General features: G+C 33.7%; 1 protein-coding gene across 1 annotated transcript; it reads right to left on the minus strand.

The window, feature by feature from the left end:
- Positions 1-22,171: 22,171 nt before the first annotated feature.
- On the minus strand, positions 22,172-23,713 carry LOC108464894 (uncharacterized). The gene is made up of 3 exons (XM_017765178.1): positions 23,642-23,713; positions 23,501-23,566; positions 22,172-22,693 (listed from the first exon to the last, which is right to left on the minus strand). The coding sequence occupies exons 1-3, from the start codon at positions 23,711-23,713 to the stop codon at positions 22,172-22,174; spliced, it is 660 nt and encodes a 219-aa protein (XP_017620667.1).
- Between the last annotated feature and the right edge of the window lie 266 nt (positions 23,714-23,979).

Genomic DNA, 23,979 nt, shown 5'->3' on the forward strand with positions numbered 1-23,979 from the left:
GGATTTGAAAAGAAAAGATATTGAATATCAGGTTGGAGACAAGGTATTTCTCAAAGTCTCACCCTGGAAGAAAGTGCTTAGATTTGGCCGTAAGGGCAAATTGAGTCTGAGGTTCATCGGTCCGTATGAAGTATCTGAACGAGTTGGGCCAGTAGCGTACCGATTAATTTTACCCCCTGAGCTCGAAAAGATTCACAACGTTTTCCATGTTTCGATGCTTCGACGATATAGGTCTGATCCATCGCACGTAATCGCCCCGTCTGAGATTGAGATTCAGCCTAATTTGAGCTATGAAGAGGAACCGGTTCGCATTATGATGCGTGAAGTAAAAGAGTTGCGCAATAAGAAAATCCCGTTAGTGAAGGTGTTGTGGCATAAACACGGAATTGAAGAAGCCACTTGGGAACTTGAGGACTCTATGAAAGAGCGATACCCGAGCCTATTTACCGGTTAGATTTTCGGGGACGAAAATTTCTTAAGTGGGGGAGAGTTGTGACAGCCCAAAATTGACCCCAGACGGGATGTGGTTTCGGGACCACAAAAACAAGACATAAATAATTTAAAATTTATTGTGATGCCTATGATATGTGTTAAATTGTGTGTGACATTTTTGATGATTTGATTTAGTGTTATAAAGGTGAATTTCACTAGAAAGGACTTGTGTGAGAAAACTTAGAAATGAGATAGGAAAATGTTGAAGTGGCCTATTGATGCATACTAGGAAATGTTGTCCTTGCATGTCAAATTTCCCAAATTTGACTATAGTGGCCGACCAAGGTGGGTATGATGGGCAAGGAAAACATGTTTCCAACATGTTTGGTTAGTGAGTTATGTATGAAGGAATATAATAAAATTAGCATAAAAAATGAACAAAAAAAAAGAAAGATGAGCATGGATGCCCCTTGTTGCCGTGAGTAGAGGAAAAGAAAGGAGAAATTTTGTTCATCCATTTTCACTTCTTGGCCGAAAATACTAAGGAAAAAGGGGAGGATTTTTACTTCATGCTTGGTTTAGAAGAGAACTAGAAGGAGATTTGGCTATACTTGCATCAATATTAAGGTATGTTTGAGGTGGTGTCATGAGATTCATGCTTGTTTTGGTTGCTTACTTGATGTGCATGTTAGCCATGGTTCAAATCCTTGTTATGCCATGAAAATGGTATTTAGCCAAGGTTGATATTGTGTTGAAACTATTGCATGCTAAATGTGAAGCTTGCTATTGATGCATGTAATGATGGATTAACTACTCTTGAAATTTCTTTTAGTATTCTTGAGTAGGGCATTGAGTCCTTTGTTTAACCATGACAAAAAATTTTAAAAGGGGCATGGTGTGTGAGGTATTCGCCATGGTATACTCATGAGCATGGTTTATGCTCCTTGCATGATATTAAAAAAATTGTGTTTTGAATGGTTATGGACACCTTAAAATTCGCCTTGCACCTATGTGTGGATATATGTTTGCACATGATGTTTTGGTTATGAAGTAAATGATAAATGTGTTTGTTTAAAAAATAAATTGTTGGAGAATGTTTGTAAAATTTCAAGTATATTCGGCCATTGGGTGAGTATGTAAGTGATGTTGAATCAAGTTTTGGTGCATATTTGGTGATGTGTATAATCGACCAAATGGGTGATTAGTAAAAAATGGTTGCGAATATACAAGCATACATATGCATGTGTAGTTGAATTATGAATGTTTAGCAAGATGGTTAAACTAGTTGATTTATTGATTAAGCTCAAGGAGTTAAAGAAGGAGAATCAAGCAAGGGAAAGACGAAGGTCATCGAGTAGCCGACTTGGACTGTTTTACCCAACACAAGGTAAGTCATTAAGCATATATTTGGTGTTGATGTAAATGACCATAATATATACACAATTGTGTTTAAATGAGTTGATGTGTAAATGGAAATGTATGTGTATGGAATGATGCCATTGTTGAATGTATAAAGGCAGCAAAATGCATAAGGTATTGGTCTCGGCACTAAGTGTGCGGGTATAAATGGACAAGGTGACAAGATTGGCACTAAGTGTGCGGGTTTAAAATTGTACAGCACTAAGTGTGCGAGTTTGATTATATAGCACTAAGTGTGCGAGCTGAAAATATATAGCACTAAGTGTGCGAGCTGAAAATTATATAGCACTAAGTGTGCGAGCTGAAAATATATAGCACTAAGTGTGCGGATTCACTATATGCTCTTGTATTACAATTGGCACTGAGTGTGCGACATTATCGAGTTAATCCCGGACAGCGGATCGGGTAAGTACCTTGAGCTCATGACGAATAGGCAATACGTTCATGCTCGGGGTTGAGCTTGGTAAGCTTGAAATCTATGTGATGATTGCAATTGTATGATTGTGGTGCGAATGAGTTGGTGTGTAAAAATGCCTCAAATATCTTATTGTATAGAATATGAAATGTGGATGTATGACTTGGTATGAGATTGAACCGAAAGGTCCGAGGAATTATGGTATAGTTTCGATATGGATGAAGTACCTAGCCTCGTTTATTGTTTGATGTTGCGAAAACTTTATTAATGGATGGTTGATGAATGCTTATGACTTACTGAGTTATAAACTCACTCGGTGTTTTCTTGTCACCCATTTTAGGTCTCTTGGACTCAGATTGTCGCGTGCTCAGAACCGTCGTTGAAGTCATCACACCGGCTGGAAACCTTTTGGTATTGTCTTCGTAGTTGAACTAGGAGAACAATTGGCATGTATAGGCTATTATGTTTTGTTGAATTGTGGGTTGTAAACTTTAAGCCATGTGAAAATGGGCTATGTGGTCGTCGAGTGGGATGCTAGAACCTATAGCCACAAGTCTTAGAAACTTTAATTTTGATAAGGTGGCCATAAATTGTGTCATGTATGATGGATGATTAGTAAGGCCAAGGAAAGATTCATGAAATTGGCATAGTCTACTGCAGTAACTGTTGCTGACAGAAGCAGTGAGATGAGATTGAAAAATCACTAAAAATAGTAGAAGTAGAATTAAATAGTGAATAAATTATGAAATTGAACCTTGATGAATCTATTTTTATATGGACGAAACGAAACGACCATATGAGCAGTATACTGAGAGATATTAGAGTTCTCGTGAGACAGGGCCAGAACGGTTTCTGGGTCCCCTATTGCGACTTTGAAAATTTACTATAAATTATCCAGAAAGAATTAGAAGTCATGCCTTATATGTACAGATTCCATTTTGAGTCTAGTTTCTTTAGAAACAAACGGCACCAGTATTAAAGCCCTGTACAGAGAGATATTCAAGTTGTAACGCGCGAAGGTCAGTGTAGTCGACCCCTGTAACATGGGTGACTTTAACTAATAAACTGTACCAATTGGCCTGACCAAAAATTCTAGAAATAAATCCAGGGATGGATGTATGAGTCTAGTTTCATGGAAAATTTACGGAACTGATTTTCGAGTTCTGGAACTCGAGATATGATTTTTAAGGTGACAGTGATGCAGTTAGCTAGCCTGCCTGGAACTGAAATCAATTATTGTCAAGAGAGAAAAAAGGGAAGTAAGCCCGGTAACACCACGTGTTCAAATCCGGTGACGGTCACGGGTTTGGGGTGTTACAGTATTGGTATGACATATATACTATTTTAAGGTGTATATTTGCTTGTGATGTTGTTTCGGTTATGAAGTAAATGAGAGATGTGTATTGAGCTACAATATGTAATCGTTAGTTAGTAAAATGTATGCTGTTTTTTTGTGTAGTATTAAGTGTAAAATTGGCCTCAACATAGACATGCATATTCGCCAAATGAAGTAGATTGGTGTGCATGTATTCGGTTAGAGGCAACCATATTGAAGCCTTATCTTGGCTTAGATTATTGACTAAATGGGTAATAAGTGAGGATGGTTGCCGAATATACAAACATACATATGCATGTGTAATTGAATTATGAATGTTTAGCAAGATGGTTAAACTAGTTGATTTATTGATTAAGCTCAAGGAGTTAAAGAAGGAGAATCAAGCAAGGGAAAGACGAAGGTCATCGAGTAGCCGACTTGGACTGTTTTACCCAACACAAGGTAAGTCATTAAGCATATATTTTGTATTGATTTGAATAGACATAATGTCTATATAATTATGCCGAAAGGAATGATGAATCTATATACATGTATGTATGTGGTGATGGAAGTATTGAATGAAAGGAAAAGAGGTGAGATGTATTGAGTTGTTGATTTCGGCACTAAGTGTGCGGGTATAAACATTTGTGATCATGAGAATGGCACTAAGTGTGCGGGTTTAAAACTTGTACAGCACTAAGTGTGCGAGTTTGATCATATAGCACTAAGTGTGTGAGTTGATTATATAGCACTAAGTGTGCGGACTCACTATATGCTTTTGAATCACTATTGACACTGAGTGTGCGACACTATTGAGTTGATCACGGACAGCGGATCGGGTAAGTACCTTGAGTTCATGGCTAATAGGCGCTATGTTTATATTTGGGGTTGAGCTTGGTAAGTTTGAACCTATGTGACAATGTAAATTGAAGTCACGTACATAAGAATTATCGTGGAATGAGTGAAAGGTCATGTAGATGTATGATTGTGACGAAAACAAAATGGTGTATAGAAATGCTTCAAATATCCTATTGATTAGTATATGGAATGTGAATGTGTAACTTGGTATGTGGTTGAATCGAATGGTCTAAGGAACTATGGTATAGTTCGGTTTGAATGGAGTAATTAGCCTCGTTCCATTTTGTTTCCTTTTGCGATAATGTTATTAATGGTTGGTAGTGCATTGCTTATGACTTCTCGAGTTATATACTCATTCGGTGTTTGCTTGTCACCTATTTTAGGTTTCTTGGACTCAACTTTTTATGTATTCGGGACCGTCATCGAAGTCATCACATCGACTAGTGACTTTTTGGTATCTTCTTCTTAGATGGTCTAAGAGAACATTTCGCATGTATAGGCTATTATGTTTTGTTTGAATTTGGTATGTAAAATTTTGAATAGCCATGCGAAAATGGCTTATAAATGTTTTGAGCATAATGTTATAATCATTTGGTATGTATATGCTCATTAAGAGGCACGGAAATGTTTGGCAATGACCAGCCATTAGAATGGGTCATCATGATTATATTTTGGACTATATATGAAAAAGGGGTGGTTGAATCATAGAAACTATGTGTTAGAGAAAGTCTACCCTAGAAATAGATGCTGGCAGCAACAGTGATGTGGATGTGAAAAATCACTAAAAATAGTAGGAATGGAATTAAATAGTGAATAAATTATGTAAATGAACCTTGATGAATCTATATTCATATGGAAGAAACGAAACGGTCATATGAGTTGTATGTTAAGAGATATTTGGGTTTTTGTGAAACAGGGCCAGAACAGTTTCTGGATTCCCTGTTCCGACTTTGAAAATTCATTATAAATTAACCCGAGACATTTAGAAATCATGCCTTATATGTATAGATGCCATTTTGAGTCTAGTTTCTATAGAAACAAACGGCATCAGTATTGAAGCCCTGCACAGGGAGTTATTCGAGTTGCAACGCACGAAGGTCAGTGTAGTCGACCCCTGTAACATGGGAGACTTTAACTAATAAACTGTACTAATTGGATCGACCAAAAATTCTAGAAACAAATATGTAGATGGAAATATGAGTCTAGTTTCAGGGAAAAATTACGAAACTGATTTTAAAGTGGTAGAACTCAAGTTATGATTTTTGAAGCGACTAGTACACAGATTGGCAGCTTGTCTGGGAAATTATTAATAAGTGGTTTGAAGTTTGTTAACACCTCGTGTCTGACTCCAGCGACGGTCTCGGGTTAGGGGTGTTACATTATGTACTCTTGAAAACATGCTATAATATCAAAATAATAATAAAATAAATTTTTTGAATTTAGATTTGTGGTCCCGAGATCTCTATTTTGACTAGGCCCTAAATCGGGTTGTTACAATTGGCATGTCAATAGTATTTTGTGCGCGCTTGTACGGGATTGATTACAGTTCGGACGAGTAACCTGATGCCATTTTAAAGGTTGAGCCTGGGCGAGTAACCTAACATGTTTATATCAAGCTTGGATGAGCAACTGATATGGTGTAGATACCTATGTATCTGACTTCGTTTACTAGGGTTCATTGGGTGAAATAGTTGATGTGAAAATGAAAAATTTAAATAGAATGATATGAGCTTGATGTTTCAAATGGAAAATTGTTGAATTGAGTATGAGTAATGCATTAGAATATTAATTTTGATATATATGTGATTGTATCATCTCTTTATTGAATAAATTTTGAAATTGGTTAAGTAAAATGTCATGAATTGGCATGATAAGTGAATATGGTATCATATGGTATTAATCATAAGTTAAAGCTCACCTTGTTGTTGTTTTGAATTCCCATGTCTAGCCAAACTATACTAAGTGATGGTAGCTTATTGTATTTAATTGAAAGATAAGGTAAGTTTTGTTTAATGCCTATAAACTTACTAAGCATCTTATACGCTTACCTAGTTTTTTTCCCTTTTCCTTGTAGATCATCACCTTAATGGCTATGAACTTACTAAGCATCTTATATGCTTACCTAGTTTGTGTTCCCTTTTCCTTATAGATCGTCACCTTGTAGAACTCGTCAACCCGAATCATTTTGAAGCTCACACTATCCTGTCACTGAATCAGTAAGAATATTGTCATTTTGAGTCAAGAGTTGTGACATGTATATAGGAGTTTTGGGGTAATCTTTAATGTGTAAAAATCTTGATGAGTTGAAAATTTTAATGAATTCGGTATATAATGAATTTGAATATTGATATGGCATGTGAAAGAAATAAGTAAATGCTTAATTGTGATGGCATATTTGATTTTCATGCTTGAGCTATGTGTTGGTAAATGGTTAAGTTAGTTCATTGCCAAGATCATAGAGGTTTGATGATTGAATGTTATATGTATGCAACAATTAGTTTGGCTAAAGATGGTTGATATAATTGGATTGAATTTGGATCCAAGTAGTTTTAAATGTTGAATAGATAAGAGGTGTGATATATTCTTGATTTTTGAAGCTTATGCTTAAGACGTATAAGCTATAGATGTTGAATTGGTTTATTAGATATGGATAAATGACTTGCTTTGGTATGAAATGTATGTGTTTGGTATGTTTTTAGGTAATTATATCGAATGGTTTGGTTGGAAAATTTGAACTGGGTACCAAATGGTTCATTTTTAACAAAAATAGGGGCCACATCCTGACGACCAGCCCTCTTCGTTGCAACATTAGCCGACAGTATGTGATGTCATTACATTGAGTGGCCTGAGGTCGTGACGGGACATGCTATTTTTGCCACGTCATGACGTCAGCCCTGAACTTCTAAAACTTTTCAATTTCTTTTTAGTTTCATGTTTAGGTTAACAAAAGAGCTTTTGTATGCTCAATTAAGATTCGAAATTGATTGTTTAACATAATTTTGAATGTGGTTAACTTTTGATTACATGTATAAATGATTATATGTTGCCTAATTGAATGTAGTTGTTTTGAAAACAAATGTAAGATCCTGTAGCTCAAACTAGACAATTGGGTTGGGCAAGGGGTGTTACATCTATGCTTTATTAGAACTGTACATTCCATTTTCTTTTCTTTAACTAATGCGATACATGATTTATCAATTTCCTTAATAACTCTTATTGTATGTTCGACTCATTTAGTTACAATAAGCACATTATCATATTAAATTCTCATTTTAGCTTTACCTATTCATTTACTTTCCTTTCAACTCATTTAGTTAAAAATCTTTTAGTTCACAAAACTTTCTTTTACTTTTAGCCATCTATATTCCTATTTAAAGTATGTTATCCATATTTTCAATTCATTTTCTCCGATAGAAAAGTCTAGTAAAATCAACTAAGATACATGGGAAGTTCATCCCATACAACCAAATGTGTATATAAAAATTGCACTAAATTTGCATTCCAACCTACACAACAAAGATAAAGCACTAGGAGTGCTCTAACCCACACAATCAAGGTTCTCAAAAGAGAATGTCCCTTTAGACCACAAAGAAATGTCAAGCCAAGGGTGTTTGGGAAAATTTTCGATTCTAAAACAATTTTCTTGCACAATGAAAAAATAAGATTTTGAGAACTAAGTCGGTTTATGATATTTATAACAATAAACTTTTCTCGAACAATACAAAAAGTACCTAGAAATAATTTTCTTACTTTTAGTAGGAAAGTAGATCTCTTTCTCTTATAGAAACCAATAGAATTGTTATTCCCAGAAAATAGAATTTATACTTAGAAATAAATTCTCACTATTTTTGGGAAAAATAACAAATCTCAAAGTTGTATTTTTAGCTCTACTAGTGCTATCTATTTATATGGAGAGGTAATGAGACCCTAGTTGAATTGGGAGAGTGATGGGTAGCTTATCCTAGTTATTTTACTAGGGTTGATGCCCCTCATACTTGTTATGAGGGGTTTGGGTTTCCTATATTAGGTTCAACTATGTGTGCTTATTGGACTTTTAACCCATCACTTTATAATTTAATCAAACTCAATACATATTTTTCTATTTCCAAAATAAATAACATTTATTGAATTAATTTATATAAATTAAATTGCTAATTAAATAATTTTGTCAAGCCAATTTTAATTTCGCTAAAGTAATGACAACTTTACCGTAAAAGAATCTATGAGAAAATATATTTAATTTCTACATTCAACAGATTCACAATGATCAATTGATTTGATTTCTTTTTTGAACTTCAATTAATTAAATAATAATTTGAAAAACATAAATTAATTCTTAATTTATTTTTATACTTAGTAAGAAACCACATTTAGTTTCGAATGTAATCAATTTTTTTAACTTTATCATTTCTATCCATTTTTGTTCATTTGATTCCATATGCAATTCATTTCTGGTTTCAACGAGCTAGTGGAAGAATCGATTGGACATATGTACTCAAGTCTCAAATGTTTTATAATTAAGTTCTAGCTTTACTTTTATTAATTATAAACTCATTTAGTCACAAATTTATTCCACTATAGTATCGTGGCTTAGATGTCCTTAATAACATATTATTACGAAAGCTACTTGATCAATGCTCGTTTAATGACCTTGTCATAAGTGTGTTACCCTCATAGGGTATCCTTAATCTCTTTGGGATAATTTCATTCTCCCAATATGATCCTATTTTATCTCATGGCAACTATTACATCTTCCTTCATGAAAAGTCAGTTACTATTAAATAGTAATTAAGTCATTCATCATAATGACAAACATCACAATGACAAATGACCTATAGTCACGTTTACTTTTCATCTATCATGTAATGCCAATAAGAGGATATCATTTACCCATGTCTTGGGCTATGAATTCCACTATTATGAATGATGCTACATGCTGCATAAGTTGTATACCCAACACACCAGCTTTTGGCTTCTTATCCATTTGAACTCAAGATTTTACTTACATCAAAGAGTATGAGTCACCCATACATAGTCCATTATCCAGTCAAGATTAAGGTATGCCACAAAATGGACATCACAAGTGAATAAATCCATAAACAGATTCAATATCTATTCTACTTGGGTCCTATCTAATGTATTGTCAGTCTAGTCAGTCACATTTATGTCTTTATCTTTTGATGTTCAAGACAAAACGTCTCCCTAGTTGGACTTGATAGAAAACATATTAGTATTTTAATTGGTTTGCTCATTTCTGGTTAGACTAAGGACATGTTTAGGTTCATCTACTAAAGTAAGTTGTCTTTCCATATTATGATTCGACCACATAATATCGCTTAGTATTAGTTATGCATTAGATAACCATTGAGCTAATATTTGTTTCCATTTTGCTTTGCATGAAAAAACTATTGAGAATAATATACAAGGGTATTAATGTAATTCATAAATAATTTTATTAAACAGTTTGTTCAAAAAAATGCAAGTTTACAAATGAATATTTACACTTAGGGCACCAGATCCAATAAAGGAAGCATAACAAAGCTCCAAATCTCCACATAACCTATACAAGCACTAATAGTCCCTATTAGCATGCCAACTATATCCTAAAATTTCTTTAAGTCTACTCGGGCACTTTACAAATATAATTAGCATATATCCGTTAAGGCCATTAAAACATATTTACAAATATCATATAAGGGAACTTTAAGTGCTTTCACATGCTTATGATCAAATCCATATTAATAAAGGTCTTATAAGCATGTTTATTTTTCACATGTAAGCATCATAGGTACTTACATTTACATACACATTTTCACATTTCTTTAATCCTATTTCATATAACAAATCTCATGGAAGAAATTAACCAATAAGTCTTATCATGGCCATAATGACAATTATTCACATTTTTTACATTAATAACATAAATCCTCCATATCAAAACCTGCTTACTAACACTTCCTTGGAAAGTAACATTCCATATCATATATATAGTTTACATAATATTTCATGACTAACAATTTCAACACAACACATTATCGACTTATTTCATATCTTTTAAGCCATTGAGTTGTATACATTTTACAATTACACCATATTTATCACATAAAGATGAACTATTTCATAAAATTTGAAATAGGATAAGTAAGTGTGTCTAAATTACTTACATTTGGATCCTCTACAACACAATCAAGCTTCCATAAGCTTGAATCCTACACCCGTCAAGCTTGCAATTCCATTTCTCATCATTTCCCCTATTTACTATGTAAAAAAATATGATCCAAAAATCAATATATTTTTTTTCTAAGCTTTCTCAAAATATCTAAATTCAATTAATAAGTTAAGAGGGAGAAAATCACTATTAATTACCTTTTTTTGAAGCTTTCTCTCACAAATTTCAACTTCTCTCATTAAAATCACATAAGTCCTAGGCTAAAAATGATGGAAATGATGGTAGAATCCACACAAGATGGTTGATTTCTAAGTGATCTCAACAAAACTGAAGGTTGGTGTAACAACCTGTTTTTCAGTGGTGTTGGAAATAGTGATTTTGAAACCCATTTTCGATGTTCAAGTCCATAAATCTTATTATTTAATATTTAAAAAGTTAGTGTAGTGGTTAATTAAAGTTTTGTCCTTTAATTTTTTCAAATTGATAGTTAATTAAGGTACAATGACTAAATTGTAAAAGTGGTAAAAGTTAATCACTATGAATTTTTAATTAATTGGAGGACCAATTGAGCAATTGGGACATTTGTAAATAGACAAATGAAGTGGGTCTTTTTTGGAGTCAATGAACTTGGTTAAATTTGTTTATAATTTAATTAATTAAATGTTAGATAAGTTAATTGTGGTTTGTTAATTACTAATCTAGGTATTCCTCCCTAAATTTGAAAAGAAAAATAGGGTTTCAAAAGCTTCAATCTTTTGGGTTAAAATTGGTATGTTCAATCAAGTCAATTTTTTTTTTGTAATTTTTATATTTTTGAGGTTGTAGGAGCTTGACTTAACTAGCCCATGTACCAATTTGTAAAATTGTTAAAGTTTTCAAAAGTTTTCATGGTTGATTTCTTAAAGTTTTTGGTACTAAATTGTTATATTTTAAGCTTAGAAATGAAAAATGACTAGTTTGTAAAGTTTAATTGATAGTTTTTGAACATAGGGACTAAAGTGTATAAATTTAGAAATTGATGTAAGATTTCTGTAATTATTTATAATAGAGAGTTACAGAAGGATTAATTGATATCAATTTTCAAATCAAAGCTCAAATTTGAAAGTAATAATAGTTTTGATTTTAGGGACTAAATTGAATAAAATGTAAAACTTTAGAGGCATTGAAAAATGAAATTTTGACTTGTTAATGCATTTATAAGGATGTTATATACTGTTTGAAATTGATAAATTGAAATGAATTATCGTATAGATCAAGAATTGAACCAAACTGAGGATAACAGGGGAAAAGGTAAAATTATCGATTAGTCATTGCAATTCAACTTTTTTGCTTATTTAATCAGGTAAGTTCATATGGCATGATTGTCTTTAAATTTTTATGTATTTGAAATATGAATTTGTGAATGATGGGTTGTAATTTGAATTGTTTGCAATTTAATAGAAAAGGCGAGGTGTAAACAAAATTGTAAAAAAATGATTATATGAATTTTATATGCCTTAGCGAACATAATAAATGATAGGATACGATTGACATGCCAATAAGGTTAATTGTGCATTGGTACAAGATATATGTGATGATACGAAATAGGTGATTGCATAGAGTTTCTTACTGATTATATTGGAATCCAACAGTTGTTGTGGATTATCAAATTTTATATCTATGGAGACCTCGGTGTGGTAGAGGGACGTATTGTTATACGATTATATATGTTTGCCAATGAGCTTTGCACTTCTGTGCCTTGATGTAGTGTAGTTATTGCTCTGACGAGCAACTTGGTGTGGTGTAGTTACCCATGTATCCAAATTTGTTCACTAGAGTTCATCAAACTAAATGGTTAATGAAAAATGACAATAAAATGATATGAGTTTTGTTTAAAAATGGTTAAATGTGGATTGAATTAGAAAATGATATTGAATTTTGATTGCATGTGAATTGTAGTGAATCAAATAGAAATGTGAATTGTTTCAATTACTATATGGATTGGTTATATGATGAACTCACATTGTTGATACGTGGTTACCATGTTTAGGAAAATTTGTCAAGTTGAATAGCTTGTTGAATTAAATTGTAAAATGAGGTAACTTGTTGTTTAATGCCTATGGACTTACTAAGCATATAATATGCTTACTCAGTTGTTTTTCGCTTTTCCTGTAGATTTCCAACTTGTAAAATGTGTCAATCAGATCGTCTAGAAGCTCACACTATCCTTCTATTAAGTCTGGTTTTGTGGCATGTACATAAGTGTTAATATATGGGTTAACTTTAGTTTGATAGTTTGGCTTGAATTTGGCTAATGTTTGAATCATGAAATATTAATGTTTATATATGTATTTATGCATGATTTAGTTATTGGTTGAGACCAAATGAATAGTATTGAAATAACATTTTTTTAGTGTGAAATGGTATGGAATGGTTAATTGTATTGTTGAATGGGTTGAGTTGTATAAGTTGAATTGATATGAAATGGTGCCAAACTGAGTCATATTTGATTGATTAATTTTTGAAATGGTTGAATGAATGATTTGGTATGTGTTTTGGTTGGTTTTGTATAGGTACAAGTGTGAAAATTTGCACCAAATATGTAAATAGTTTAGCTAGTTTGAAATAGGAACCAAAAGGCCTAGTTTGTATAAAAAATAGAGTTCATGTTGTGACGTCAAGCGATGGTCATCACGACGAGATGTGGATTTCAAGCCACAACATGATAAAGAACCCCGTCATCACAACAAGCCAACTCAGTGTGTCACGTCACGATGAGGCACTCCTTCACATCGCGACATTGACCTGAAATTTTGAAAATCTTGCAATTTGATCATTGTTCAATCTTGGGCTTACTTTAGAGCATATGTAGGTTCATATAAGACTCAAAAATTGGTTGTTTATGATATCCCGTGTTTTTAAAGCATTTGTTTGCATGATTAATTTTTTAAAATAATTATTTTACTGTGAATTTGACGGTAGTTGTTCCGAAAATGACTGTAGCATCCTGTAACTTGTATTCGATGATTGGGTTGGGTGAGGGATGTTACATTTGGGTGTTGAGATTCTTGAAAAATCTCAGGAAAAAAGAATGAAGAGTGAAGAAAAAAGAGAGAGGCTGCTTGGAGAAGAAATTTAGTCGGCAACAACAATTGAGAGTTGATAGGGGTTCATTTTTCCTCTTTTCTTTCCTTTAAAAATCTCACAAATGAGCCTCCTAACCAGTAAACAAAAATTTAAAGGCCAAGCTCACTAATTGAGACCAAATTTTTGAATGATCCCAATAAACTTGTTATGTCAAATATATCATCCAAATAATATTTACATCATGAAATACTTGAGAAATGACCAAATTACCTTTTATGGAAAATTTATCATTTTTCCTTTTTTCTTTTTACTATTTGTACAATTTCTTCTTGATAATAGACAATTGTTACTCCCAAATCTCATAATTCACTTATAGTATTTAACATACATCCATAGCTGGTTAGAATTACATATTTTCCCTTTCTCTCAATAAAATCAAGAAATTTATAATTTAGTCTCTATACTGCTTGATCTTTCTGATTTAGTCCCAAAATTGATTTTCAACCATTCCAATTTATTCCCATTCCAAATAGTCAATAAAAACTATTATTTTCCTTTTTGGTTGAATTTGCATTTTAATCTTTGAACTTTTTAAAATTTGTGATTTAGTCATCTTATTACATTTTCACTTCTAATTTTTTTTTTCATAGTTCTTATATCCGAAATCAGTTTACTTCCATAAAAAATACTTTATCTGACAATATTTCTTCAAAATTCACTATATCCTCTATCAGAATATTGCTATGTGTTTTGTTGGAAATTTTGGAATGTTACACTAGGGCACTTAGTATCAAGGACTATTGTATTTCTGTTTGCAACAACTTAGAACAATATGAATAGTCCTGTTATATTTTATGTAATTATTTTCGTTCAGTTTGTTATTAGTTAGGGTATTGATTAATGGAGTTTGTGCCATTTTTCCAACTATAAAATAAATTATTATCCATTAATTATCTTTGTATTAAGCTTGTAACACAGCAAAATATATAGGGTTAGATGAAATAAATAACAAAGAAATGACTTAGGCCTAATGATTAAGTAGTTAGAACACTCCCTAAAGCTCCTAGGTTTTATCCACTCCACTCCTCTCCCATTTCTTTTCTTTTTACTTTCAAAAAACCATGACAAAAACCATACCAAAATAGATAATATTTGGAGCAGAAACCTAATAAGGATGGGAAACAGCCCAAATGATTAAGCATTCTCTCTTTCCCTTTACATTCCTAAGTTCAAGCCATTCCATTCTCCCCCATTTTCCTTTTAATTTTGGCAGCATGGGTAAATTGCCATGCAATCCCTTTAAAGTTTGTAAAACCTAGATATTTAGTTCAATCTTTCCCAATTAGACATAGTTTTTTGTTTCTTATCAAACCCTAATTAGAATTCTTTTTCCCTTTCCTTATTTATTCTCATATTTTTCTTCATCGTCTTCTTTTTCATTAAATACTTTTCTCCATTACTGATAATTATTTTGATCTTGAATTGAATCACCTTCCACACCATCATGTTTTTTATCTACTTAGGGAGTAGTCGTCAAACACATCTCTAAATTTTCCAAGAACCTTTAAGTTCCCTTACTTCGTCAAATGAATTTCTTATTTTGTAATATCTTTATCTAGACACCAATCATTCATCCGATTAATCAATCTTTATCTAGACACCAATCATTCATCCGATTAATCAATCTTTTACAGTTTTTTCCTGAAACTCCTAAAAATCTTGATAAATCTTGAGAACAAACTTTAACCCGTGTATAAAAATCGTTTGTAGGACTCGTTCACGTACATTGGACCAAATTTGAATGTGAGGGATATTGTTTGAGATCTCAGTGAAAGATGTGTGCTGTTTTACAAGTGATTTTGTAACATCCCAAAAATTGGGCTAGAAGAAATTGAGTTGTGAAACCAAGTGTGGTTATCTTTCAATTTGAAAATTAAGATTTCAAAAATTTTGACAAGTTAATCTTGTTCAGTGGTTAGGTGTTGTGTTTGAGATGCGAGGTTCTAGGTTGGAACCTTGTTTCTTGAAATTTTTCTATTTTTTATTACACTCTTACCTTTGAACATTTAGTTTATAGGTTAATTATGTGCAATTGATATCAAGAATGAGCCTGTTGGTTCAGTGATTAAATGTCTGTATATCTTTTGGTATTATGTTCGAATTTCGGTGAAAACTGTGGAAACGTTTTTACTAAACAATCTTTTGGGGTAGTTTCATTTTATTAGTTAATCAAACTTTTCCCAGAAACTTCCCTTGCTTGGACGTTAATTTCTATTTTTGTTTTATTTCTATTCTTGTTCTCTGTTTCTTTTTTTCCTCATTTTGATTTTGTTTCTTCAAGTTAACTTTCTTTTTGCTATGTTACGTTAAACTGATTTTGTATGGGGTGGGACTTCTCCTTTCTAGTTCCATTTTTTTGTCGGTAAGTTACGATTTACGTTTTTGTGTCCAAAGTTCTTCGATGTAAGTTCAATTTTGGACGCTAACCTTAGCGATTTGATTGCAAAAAAGTTTTCTGATTTGTCGTTGTAATGTCATGTTAGGGACGAAAATTCATCCATGTTTCTTTTGAATCGAATTTGTATCAGGTGAGTACCAGAAACTCGAATTTCTATGATTTGTGAATGTTGGAAAGCAGGGCCTTCGATGCCACATGGTCGTGTGCCAGGCTGTGTGGTAGACTGTGTAAGGCACTGTTTAGGGTCACATGGGTTAAGGACACAACCATGTGTCCAGGCCGCGTAACTAATTGTTTTGGGTCACACAGCCGTGTACTAGACCATGTTGGGCATGTGTGATAATAAAAAGGGCGCACGCCTATGGACCACATGGGCCAACTAACCAAGCTGTGTGGATCTATAGGGGCGCGTGGGTTAAGATTCTAAAATTTTCCTTAGGCTCGTGATCATCGTTTGCATCGAACGTAGGCCTTCTGTAGGGTGTATATAATCTATATTAAGCTATAAACCTCAATATTTGTTGACTCATTAGTGTATAATCTACTATCTATATGTATTTCTATTCTAACATAATTTAAGTAATGATAAGTTGCTAATGCATAATGTGCCTCTATTTAGACGCGTTAAGGTATGTGCCTTACCCAAGTACGTTTTGTATTCTGTTAAGTTTGTTGGTACACCTCTACTTCATTCTATTGATTAACAATATGTGATATCAGAATATGTTAAATTGATTGATACTAATTTCAATTCTGATTAATAACCACGCATATGAATTCATGACAAATCTAATATGATTTGTTGAGGTTTAATAAGTCTGTTTTACAAAACATGGTCTCTCATGTCTACTGATTTTGTTATTGAATGATAACATGACTTACATGCTCATCACTATGATTCTGTATATGCATGCCATGACACATTGCATGGGTTTTAGGTTGGTGTGAAAGGAGGAAGTTTCTAGCATTTTAATGATCTGCATTATCTGGTGGTTTATCCACAATTCTGTTCTAGCAGCTTGGTTGTGCTGTAGTGGCTGGACCACATATATCTGGTCTAGCAGTTGTGACTGCAAATTCAGGTGGCACTGTCCATAGCTATCTGTTGGTGTGATTCAGTTGGACGAGTTTTGGGGAACTCTATTTTAGTGTATAGCGGAGTTAGGTAGGATGTTTCCAATAAATCTACATTCTGAATTGTTTAGGAAATATTGCATCGACATAAATCTACATTCTGCGTTGTTCCATTCTACTCTGTTCTTTTCTATCCTATTTTGGTGGTGTTCTATTGTACTATCATTATGAAAATCTTTATGATATTTTGATCCGTTCTATTTTGGTTATACAATCTGTGTCATTCTAGTTATGTGATCTGTGTCGTTCTAGTTATATGATCACTATTAAGTTCTCTGCGTTATTTGAATTTATATGTTTTTGTTCTATTGATTTGTATTTGGGGTTGGTTTTACACTATGCTTTGTAACTCACCCCTTAGCCTTATATCTGTCTGTTTAGGTAATGCTCTTATTTAGGACCAGACGACGTGTGGAACTCGGATTGTCTTACATTGATATAAAAAAGTTTTGGTCCTTTCAATTTGTAATCTGGTTCTAAACTTGTCTTGGTTTTGATAGTCTCATCGGTAATTGATAATCTCTAACGTGAAACTACAAAATCACTTAAGTCGAGTTAATGGATTTTAGTTTTAAAAATTAAACCCCTAAAAGATTTTCCATTACCAATCAAGTAAAAGTTTGAGTGTTTTCTGAATATTTATTGAAATCAGTTTTTAATATATTGGGGTAACTCTTCATGATTCGATTAAAACTTCTATGTCGGGTTTGAGATGTTATAGATCTGGGAAAATCGCGCCTCGGAATAGGGCCACACAGCTAGCCACATGGGTCTATGGGTCACACAACCCCCTCAAACGACCATGTCCCCCTAAAACCCTATAATATTCGATTCTCACATGGCATAGGACCCTCCACATGGTTGTGTCTTCCCTATACCTTGATTTTGCAATTTTCACATGGTATAAGTTTGTTACACAACCTAACCAAACGACCGTGTAACCTCTTTGTACGGCCTATTTCATCCCACATGCCCGTACCACACGACCATATGCCCCTATTTTTCAGATTTTACAGTTTTATACAAAAATTTATGTTTTGCTCATTTTAGTCCCTAAATGATTCCTAAACAATTTTAGTGCTTAATTTTATTCAATTGAGACTATGATGATATGAATAATGTTAGAATCCATACCTTGATTAACTAAATTATTAATACATACATGCATGTAATGTGAAATATGTATATATACCTATCGTATCTCTATTTGTGATTGTACGTACAACATGCCTTATTCTTAGAGTTAATTCGAATCAATGATAAGCATGATTTGTTGCTATAGTGATTAAAAGAAGAACACATTTATTATTGACATGATGTTCTGTTGATAGCATATTATTCGTTCTCTTTTATCTGTTATAAGTATTGCATGGGGAGGGACATTTTGAAAATGAAGAAGTTCTAGCAGTCTGATATTCTACAAACTCTGCTGGTTTACCCATAAACTTTGTTATAAGCATTGCATAGGGAGGGACGTTATGTATATGTGCATTATGTTGATATGATATTCCGAAAGTACTATTGTGAATTATTCTATGTAATGTGATTCTGTATATCAGTCGGTTGCGTTGATTTTCTTGTGATGGAACTCACAGTAAGCTTCAAAGCTCACTCCTTTAATTTTCATCCTTACAAACAACCCACCAAGTTAGGACGCAGACTCAGCATCCGGAGGGTCTCGGCTCAGCTTTTCTTTTTAAAAAATATTTTAGACTTATTATTTGATATTTTATTATTTAAAGATTGTAATTGCTTTAAATTTTGAATTGTGGCATAGAACTAAAAATTCGGGTTTTGTGTTTATATTTCATGACATTTAATTTAAAATTTTAGGATGCTTAGATATGATTATTAAGTAAGTTATGGATGAACCTTGATTTTTATTAAAAATATTAATAGATATCACTTTTTCCACTACTAAACTATAATTAGAATTTTGAATAATAGGTAATTTAGTGATTAACCAAGTTTTCTTCTAAGATAATCAAATGTTTTAAAATGACTGTTTTTAAAACTCCGATAGCTTACAGGGCCATTTCAAGGGCTAATGTATTCTTTTCAATTCTGTTTAACATCTAAGCCGGGTTAGGGATGTTACATTTGGTGGTATCAGAGCCCAAATTTTCTAAACTAGGACCGTAAAAATTTAAATGAGTTTACAGGCATGCATTAAAGGGGTGTTTTAGGAAAAAAAAGACCATGCCACAATATTTTTTAAAATAAATGATTTTTGTAAGAAACTAAACTCGAGACTCTGATGTCGGTCCTACTTTAGTTATTGCTACTTTTGAAATCTTTAGACAAACTGTAAATTTTATATTGTGAACATTTAGGAGGATAACTAATGCTTATATTGTTTGAAAACTGTTGATATACTTCAAGATATTAAAATTTTGCAAATAGAATGAACACCTAAGGTAAACGAAGTAGGGGTAGGCTGTGTAGGGCTGCACTTGTTGAGCCATCCACTGTCCAAGGTTAGAACCCTATCCTTGAAGAGGGCTATGTCAAGAATTCCACCGCCAATATGGCAGAGTGTAACACACCTAACCTGTCTTTGTCGCCATATTACAGTTACAAGGTATTACAGTATAATTATAATCATTTAACATTAAATAGAAATAATTATTCAAGTATAATTACAATAATGAAAAACATATTTGATTTACAATAAAAATACACTTATGAGCCTTAAATTGAGTGTAACACCCCAAACCCGGCCTAGACGTTATGGCCGAATCAGGGAGTGTTACGAAGAAGGGTTTTGAAACTAATGCCACTTCAATGAAAACCTTGTATAGTTACTTGTTAAGAAAAAGTTTGAGTTCTGCAAAAGTTATTTATTTCCATATTCATTACTAAAACCGTCGTTATTTCGTTCCTTTACCATAACATAATTTATAGTGGAAGTCTTAAAAATTGTTATATCTCGAAAAACTAGTTAGTGTTTTTAGAAAACATTTGTTTGCTTAAAATCGAGTTTTTGTCAATCATCGCAATTAAGATATTATAAGCGCATCCGAATCCAGAAAGTTAAAAACAAATAATCCGAAAGTCCAGAGAGTCCAAAATTTAAAAACTATAAAGAAATACTAGAATGAAAAATATATAACCAATTATTAGAAGATAGCTATATACTGGTGGTCACCGTTGAGCCTCCGTCGCACCGACCTATTTATGTATGAGGATTACCTGATTAGAACAGACAATCATATGTGAGTTTTATAAACTTAGTGTGTAAGTCACGGAAATAGACATGCATAAAATTCAGATTTCCAGTATTTTAGAACAGAAGAGGACATAAGTCCCTAGCAGAGTCAGATCATATCAGAATCAGATTTTCAAAACATACAGATATACAGATTCCTACCCCCATCCTCTACACACCATCTCCATCCATCCCAACACACCATGTGGGGTATAAGACACCCACCCATCCTTACATACCACATAGTGACTGTATGACACTTGTCAAAATAGTATGCAAACAAGCTGCCAGTATATTGACGATATGTCACCTCATAGAACACTTCCTCCACATATACAAATCCCACCCCATATACAGATATAGATGACAAATATAGATAACAGATGCAAATATACAGAATTAACATGTCTCGCATACTCACATACATAAATCATACATTCGGTTACAAAACAGACAAATCATACATATCAATTTCGTAATCTCAAACTAGTTTATCAGACTAGGGAGGTAACATGCATTCGGGTTATCTTTTTCTTACTGACCCCATGGAAGGCCTACGATTGATCGGAACAACTTATGTGACCCTACGAAAAATTTCAGACCTTTAGGCCCACACGGCCTGGCCCAAAGCTCACACACTTGTGTCTTATACCCGTGTGGGCCTACACCCCTAACTTGGCCTAGCCCGTGTGGCCTACACAGCCACACACTTTCTTATCACAAGGCCGAGAACACACCTATGTAGCGTCGACAAGCCACTTTTTCAAATTTCTTCGAACCTCGATTTCTCGTGTTTTTTTTACACACCTGGTTCATTTTTAACGCGGATGCAATCCTGAGACCTCCAAAACATAAAAATGATACCCAAATACTGATTTAGCAATTAATTTACAAATCTAACATGATTTAACCAAAAACACATATACTGACTTACCGCTAACAAAGACGTCCAGAACCTCAAATCTAGCCGTTGGAGCAAAGTTCGTTGTTTCACCGGCTTCACAGATTCGTAGAAAGAAAAATAACTTCATTAACTACACCACTACATGAATTCAAAAGAAAAAGAAAGTGACCCAAAACGAATCTTCAAAACTTACCCAAATAAAAGAGGAACCACTGAAAAACCACAACAAAATGATTGGCACAGGCAATTGCCAAACAGAGTAGAGAGAAAAGACAAGAAGAAGAAACAAAGAGGAAAAGGAAAGGGAGAGAAGAACGAACTTCTAAATTTTTTTGAGAAAGGGAAAATAAAATTAGATTATATTAAATTAAAATTACACATAATCCTCACTCCCCCACTAACCACTAACCACTAACACCTTATCTGACCAAATCTAACACAGTAACCACATCCAACTACCTCAGAGTCCCAACTCAACCAAACCTCTATCAGACAACTGAAGGAAAAATATCATCTACGCTCTCACAAGGAATTGAACACGAGACCTTAAGGTAAGCTAACACTTACCACTTGAACCAACAAGCTCATTCTGATATGAGTTTACTAAAGATAAAATATAACCTAACCTATCAAAGATAAGACTAGGATCAAAATGATAGAATTTTCTAGAGAGTGGGACTTGAAAGACCTCATACACACACCCAAAAGACTTAACCACTGAAGCAAATACATATTTCTGTCACAATTCACAGAAAAAAAATTAAGAAATTTAGGGCGTTACAACTCTACTGCACTAAAAGAAAATTCGGCCTCGAAATTTACCTAATCTGAATAGATGAGGATACTGGTGACGTATCGAGTTCTCTAGTTCCCATGTGGCTTCCTCAGCACCATGATTCTGCCACAAAACTTTAACTAAAGGAATAGACTTCCTCCTCAGAATCTTTATGTCTCGATCCAAAATTTGAATTGACTCCTCTTCATATGTCAAGTTTGATCTAACCTCGATCTCCTCAATCGAAACAACGTGAGATGGATCTGACTGGTACCGCCTCAAGATAGAAACGTGAAACGCATCATGGATATGGTCTAACTTTAGAGGTAGCTCTAACTGATAAGTGACTGGTCCCAAATGCTTTAGAATCTGATATGGCCCAATGAACCTAGGGCTCAACTTACCCTTACATCTGAACCACAAAACTTTCTTCCATGGAGATACCTTAAGAAACTTGAAGTCACTCGCAGAATACTCGATATTTCTCTTTTTTAGGTCCGCATAAGACTTTTGTCTATTAGAAGCTACCTTAAGACGATCCTGTATCAGTTTAACTTTTTCCTTAATCTTAAAAAACAACTTAGGACCCAAAACTCGTCGCTTACCCAACTCAGTCTAATATAGTGGAATGCGACACTTACAACTATACAGAGCCTCATAAGGTGTCATCTGGATGCAAGACTGAAAACTGTTGTTGTAGGCAAACTCAGCTAACCATAGAAAATCCTCCCAGCTACCTCAAAAATCAATCACACAACTCCAAAGCATATCCTCTAGTATATGAATCACCCTCTTAGATTAACCATTGGTCTGAGGACGAAACGCAGTACTGAAGTCCAATCTCGAATCCAGAGCTTCATGGAGTTTCTTCCAAAACTGAAAAGTGAAATGAGGATCTCTATAAGAAATTATTAAAATCGGAATCCCATGAAGCCTCAAAATCTAAAAAATGTAGAGCCTAGCAAACATCTATAGAGAAAAATCCATCCGAACAGGAATAAAATGGGCAGACTTGGTCAATCGAGCCATGATGACCTATACAAAATCCTTCTTAGTAGGTGTTAAAGGCAACCCACTAATGAAGTCCATCGTAACACATTCCCATTTCCATAAGGGAATCTTAACTGGTTAGAGCAAACCCAAAGGTAATTGGTGCTCAGCCTTAACTTGCTGGCACGTCAGACAACGAGCAATGAAATCTGTTACCTCTTGTTTCAAACTTGACCACTAGTATAGTTCACGGAGATCCCGATACATCTTATTTCCACCGATATGTATAGCATAATGACTACTATGCGCTTCCTTCAGAATCGACTATCTCAAATTGCTGTCATTTGGTACACAAACCTGTCCTCGAAAACACAAAACCCCATTATTATTCAGCCCAATATCAGACGTACTGCCACTCTTAACCTAACAGAAACCCAGAACCAGAGAATCATCCCCCAATTGTTTATCTCGAATATGATCAATCCAAGTCGGTTTAACTTGCAACTCTGCTAACAGACTTCCATCATCAAATAAACTGAGATGAGCAAACATTACTCTTAGATCAGACATCTCTCTATGATTGAGAGCATCGACCACCACATTAGCCTTACCAAGATAATACTTTATCGTACAGTCGTAATCCTTGAACAGCTCAATCTATTTACATTGCCTAAGATTCAACTCCTTTTGAGTAATGATGTACTTGAGGCTCTTGTAATTGGTATAGATGATACACCTCTCACTATACATATAGTGCCTCTAGATCTTTAAAGCAAACACCATGTCAGCTAACTCTAGATCATGCGTCGAATAGTTTCGTCATGTGAGTTAAGCTA

This window comes from Gossypium arboreum, chromosome 4 (assembly GCF_025698485.1).
Source record: "Gossypium arboreum isolate Shixiya-1 chromosome 4, ASM2569848v2, whole genome shotgun sequence".
NCBI classification, from domain to species: domain Eukaryota; kingdom Viridiplantae; phylum Streptophyta; class Magnoliopsida; order Malvales; family Malvaceae; genus Gossypium; species Gossypium arboreum.

Bases quoted from the DNA above. Each gene is read 5' to 3' on its own strand.
- LOC108464894 (XM_017765178.1), bottom strand. From the start codon at position 23,713: ATGTCTGATCTAAGAGTAATGTTTGCTCATCTCAGTTTATTTGATGAT. The intron at 23,567-23,641 runs GTTAAACCGACT...GGTTTCTGTTAG, and splicing joins GTCTGTTAGCAGAGTTGCAA to GTTAAGAGTGGCAGTACGTC. The intron at 22,694-23,500 runs GTTTGTGTACCA...AAACTGATACAG, and splicing joins TTTTGTGTTTTCGAGGACAG to GATCGTCTTAAGGTAGCTTC.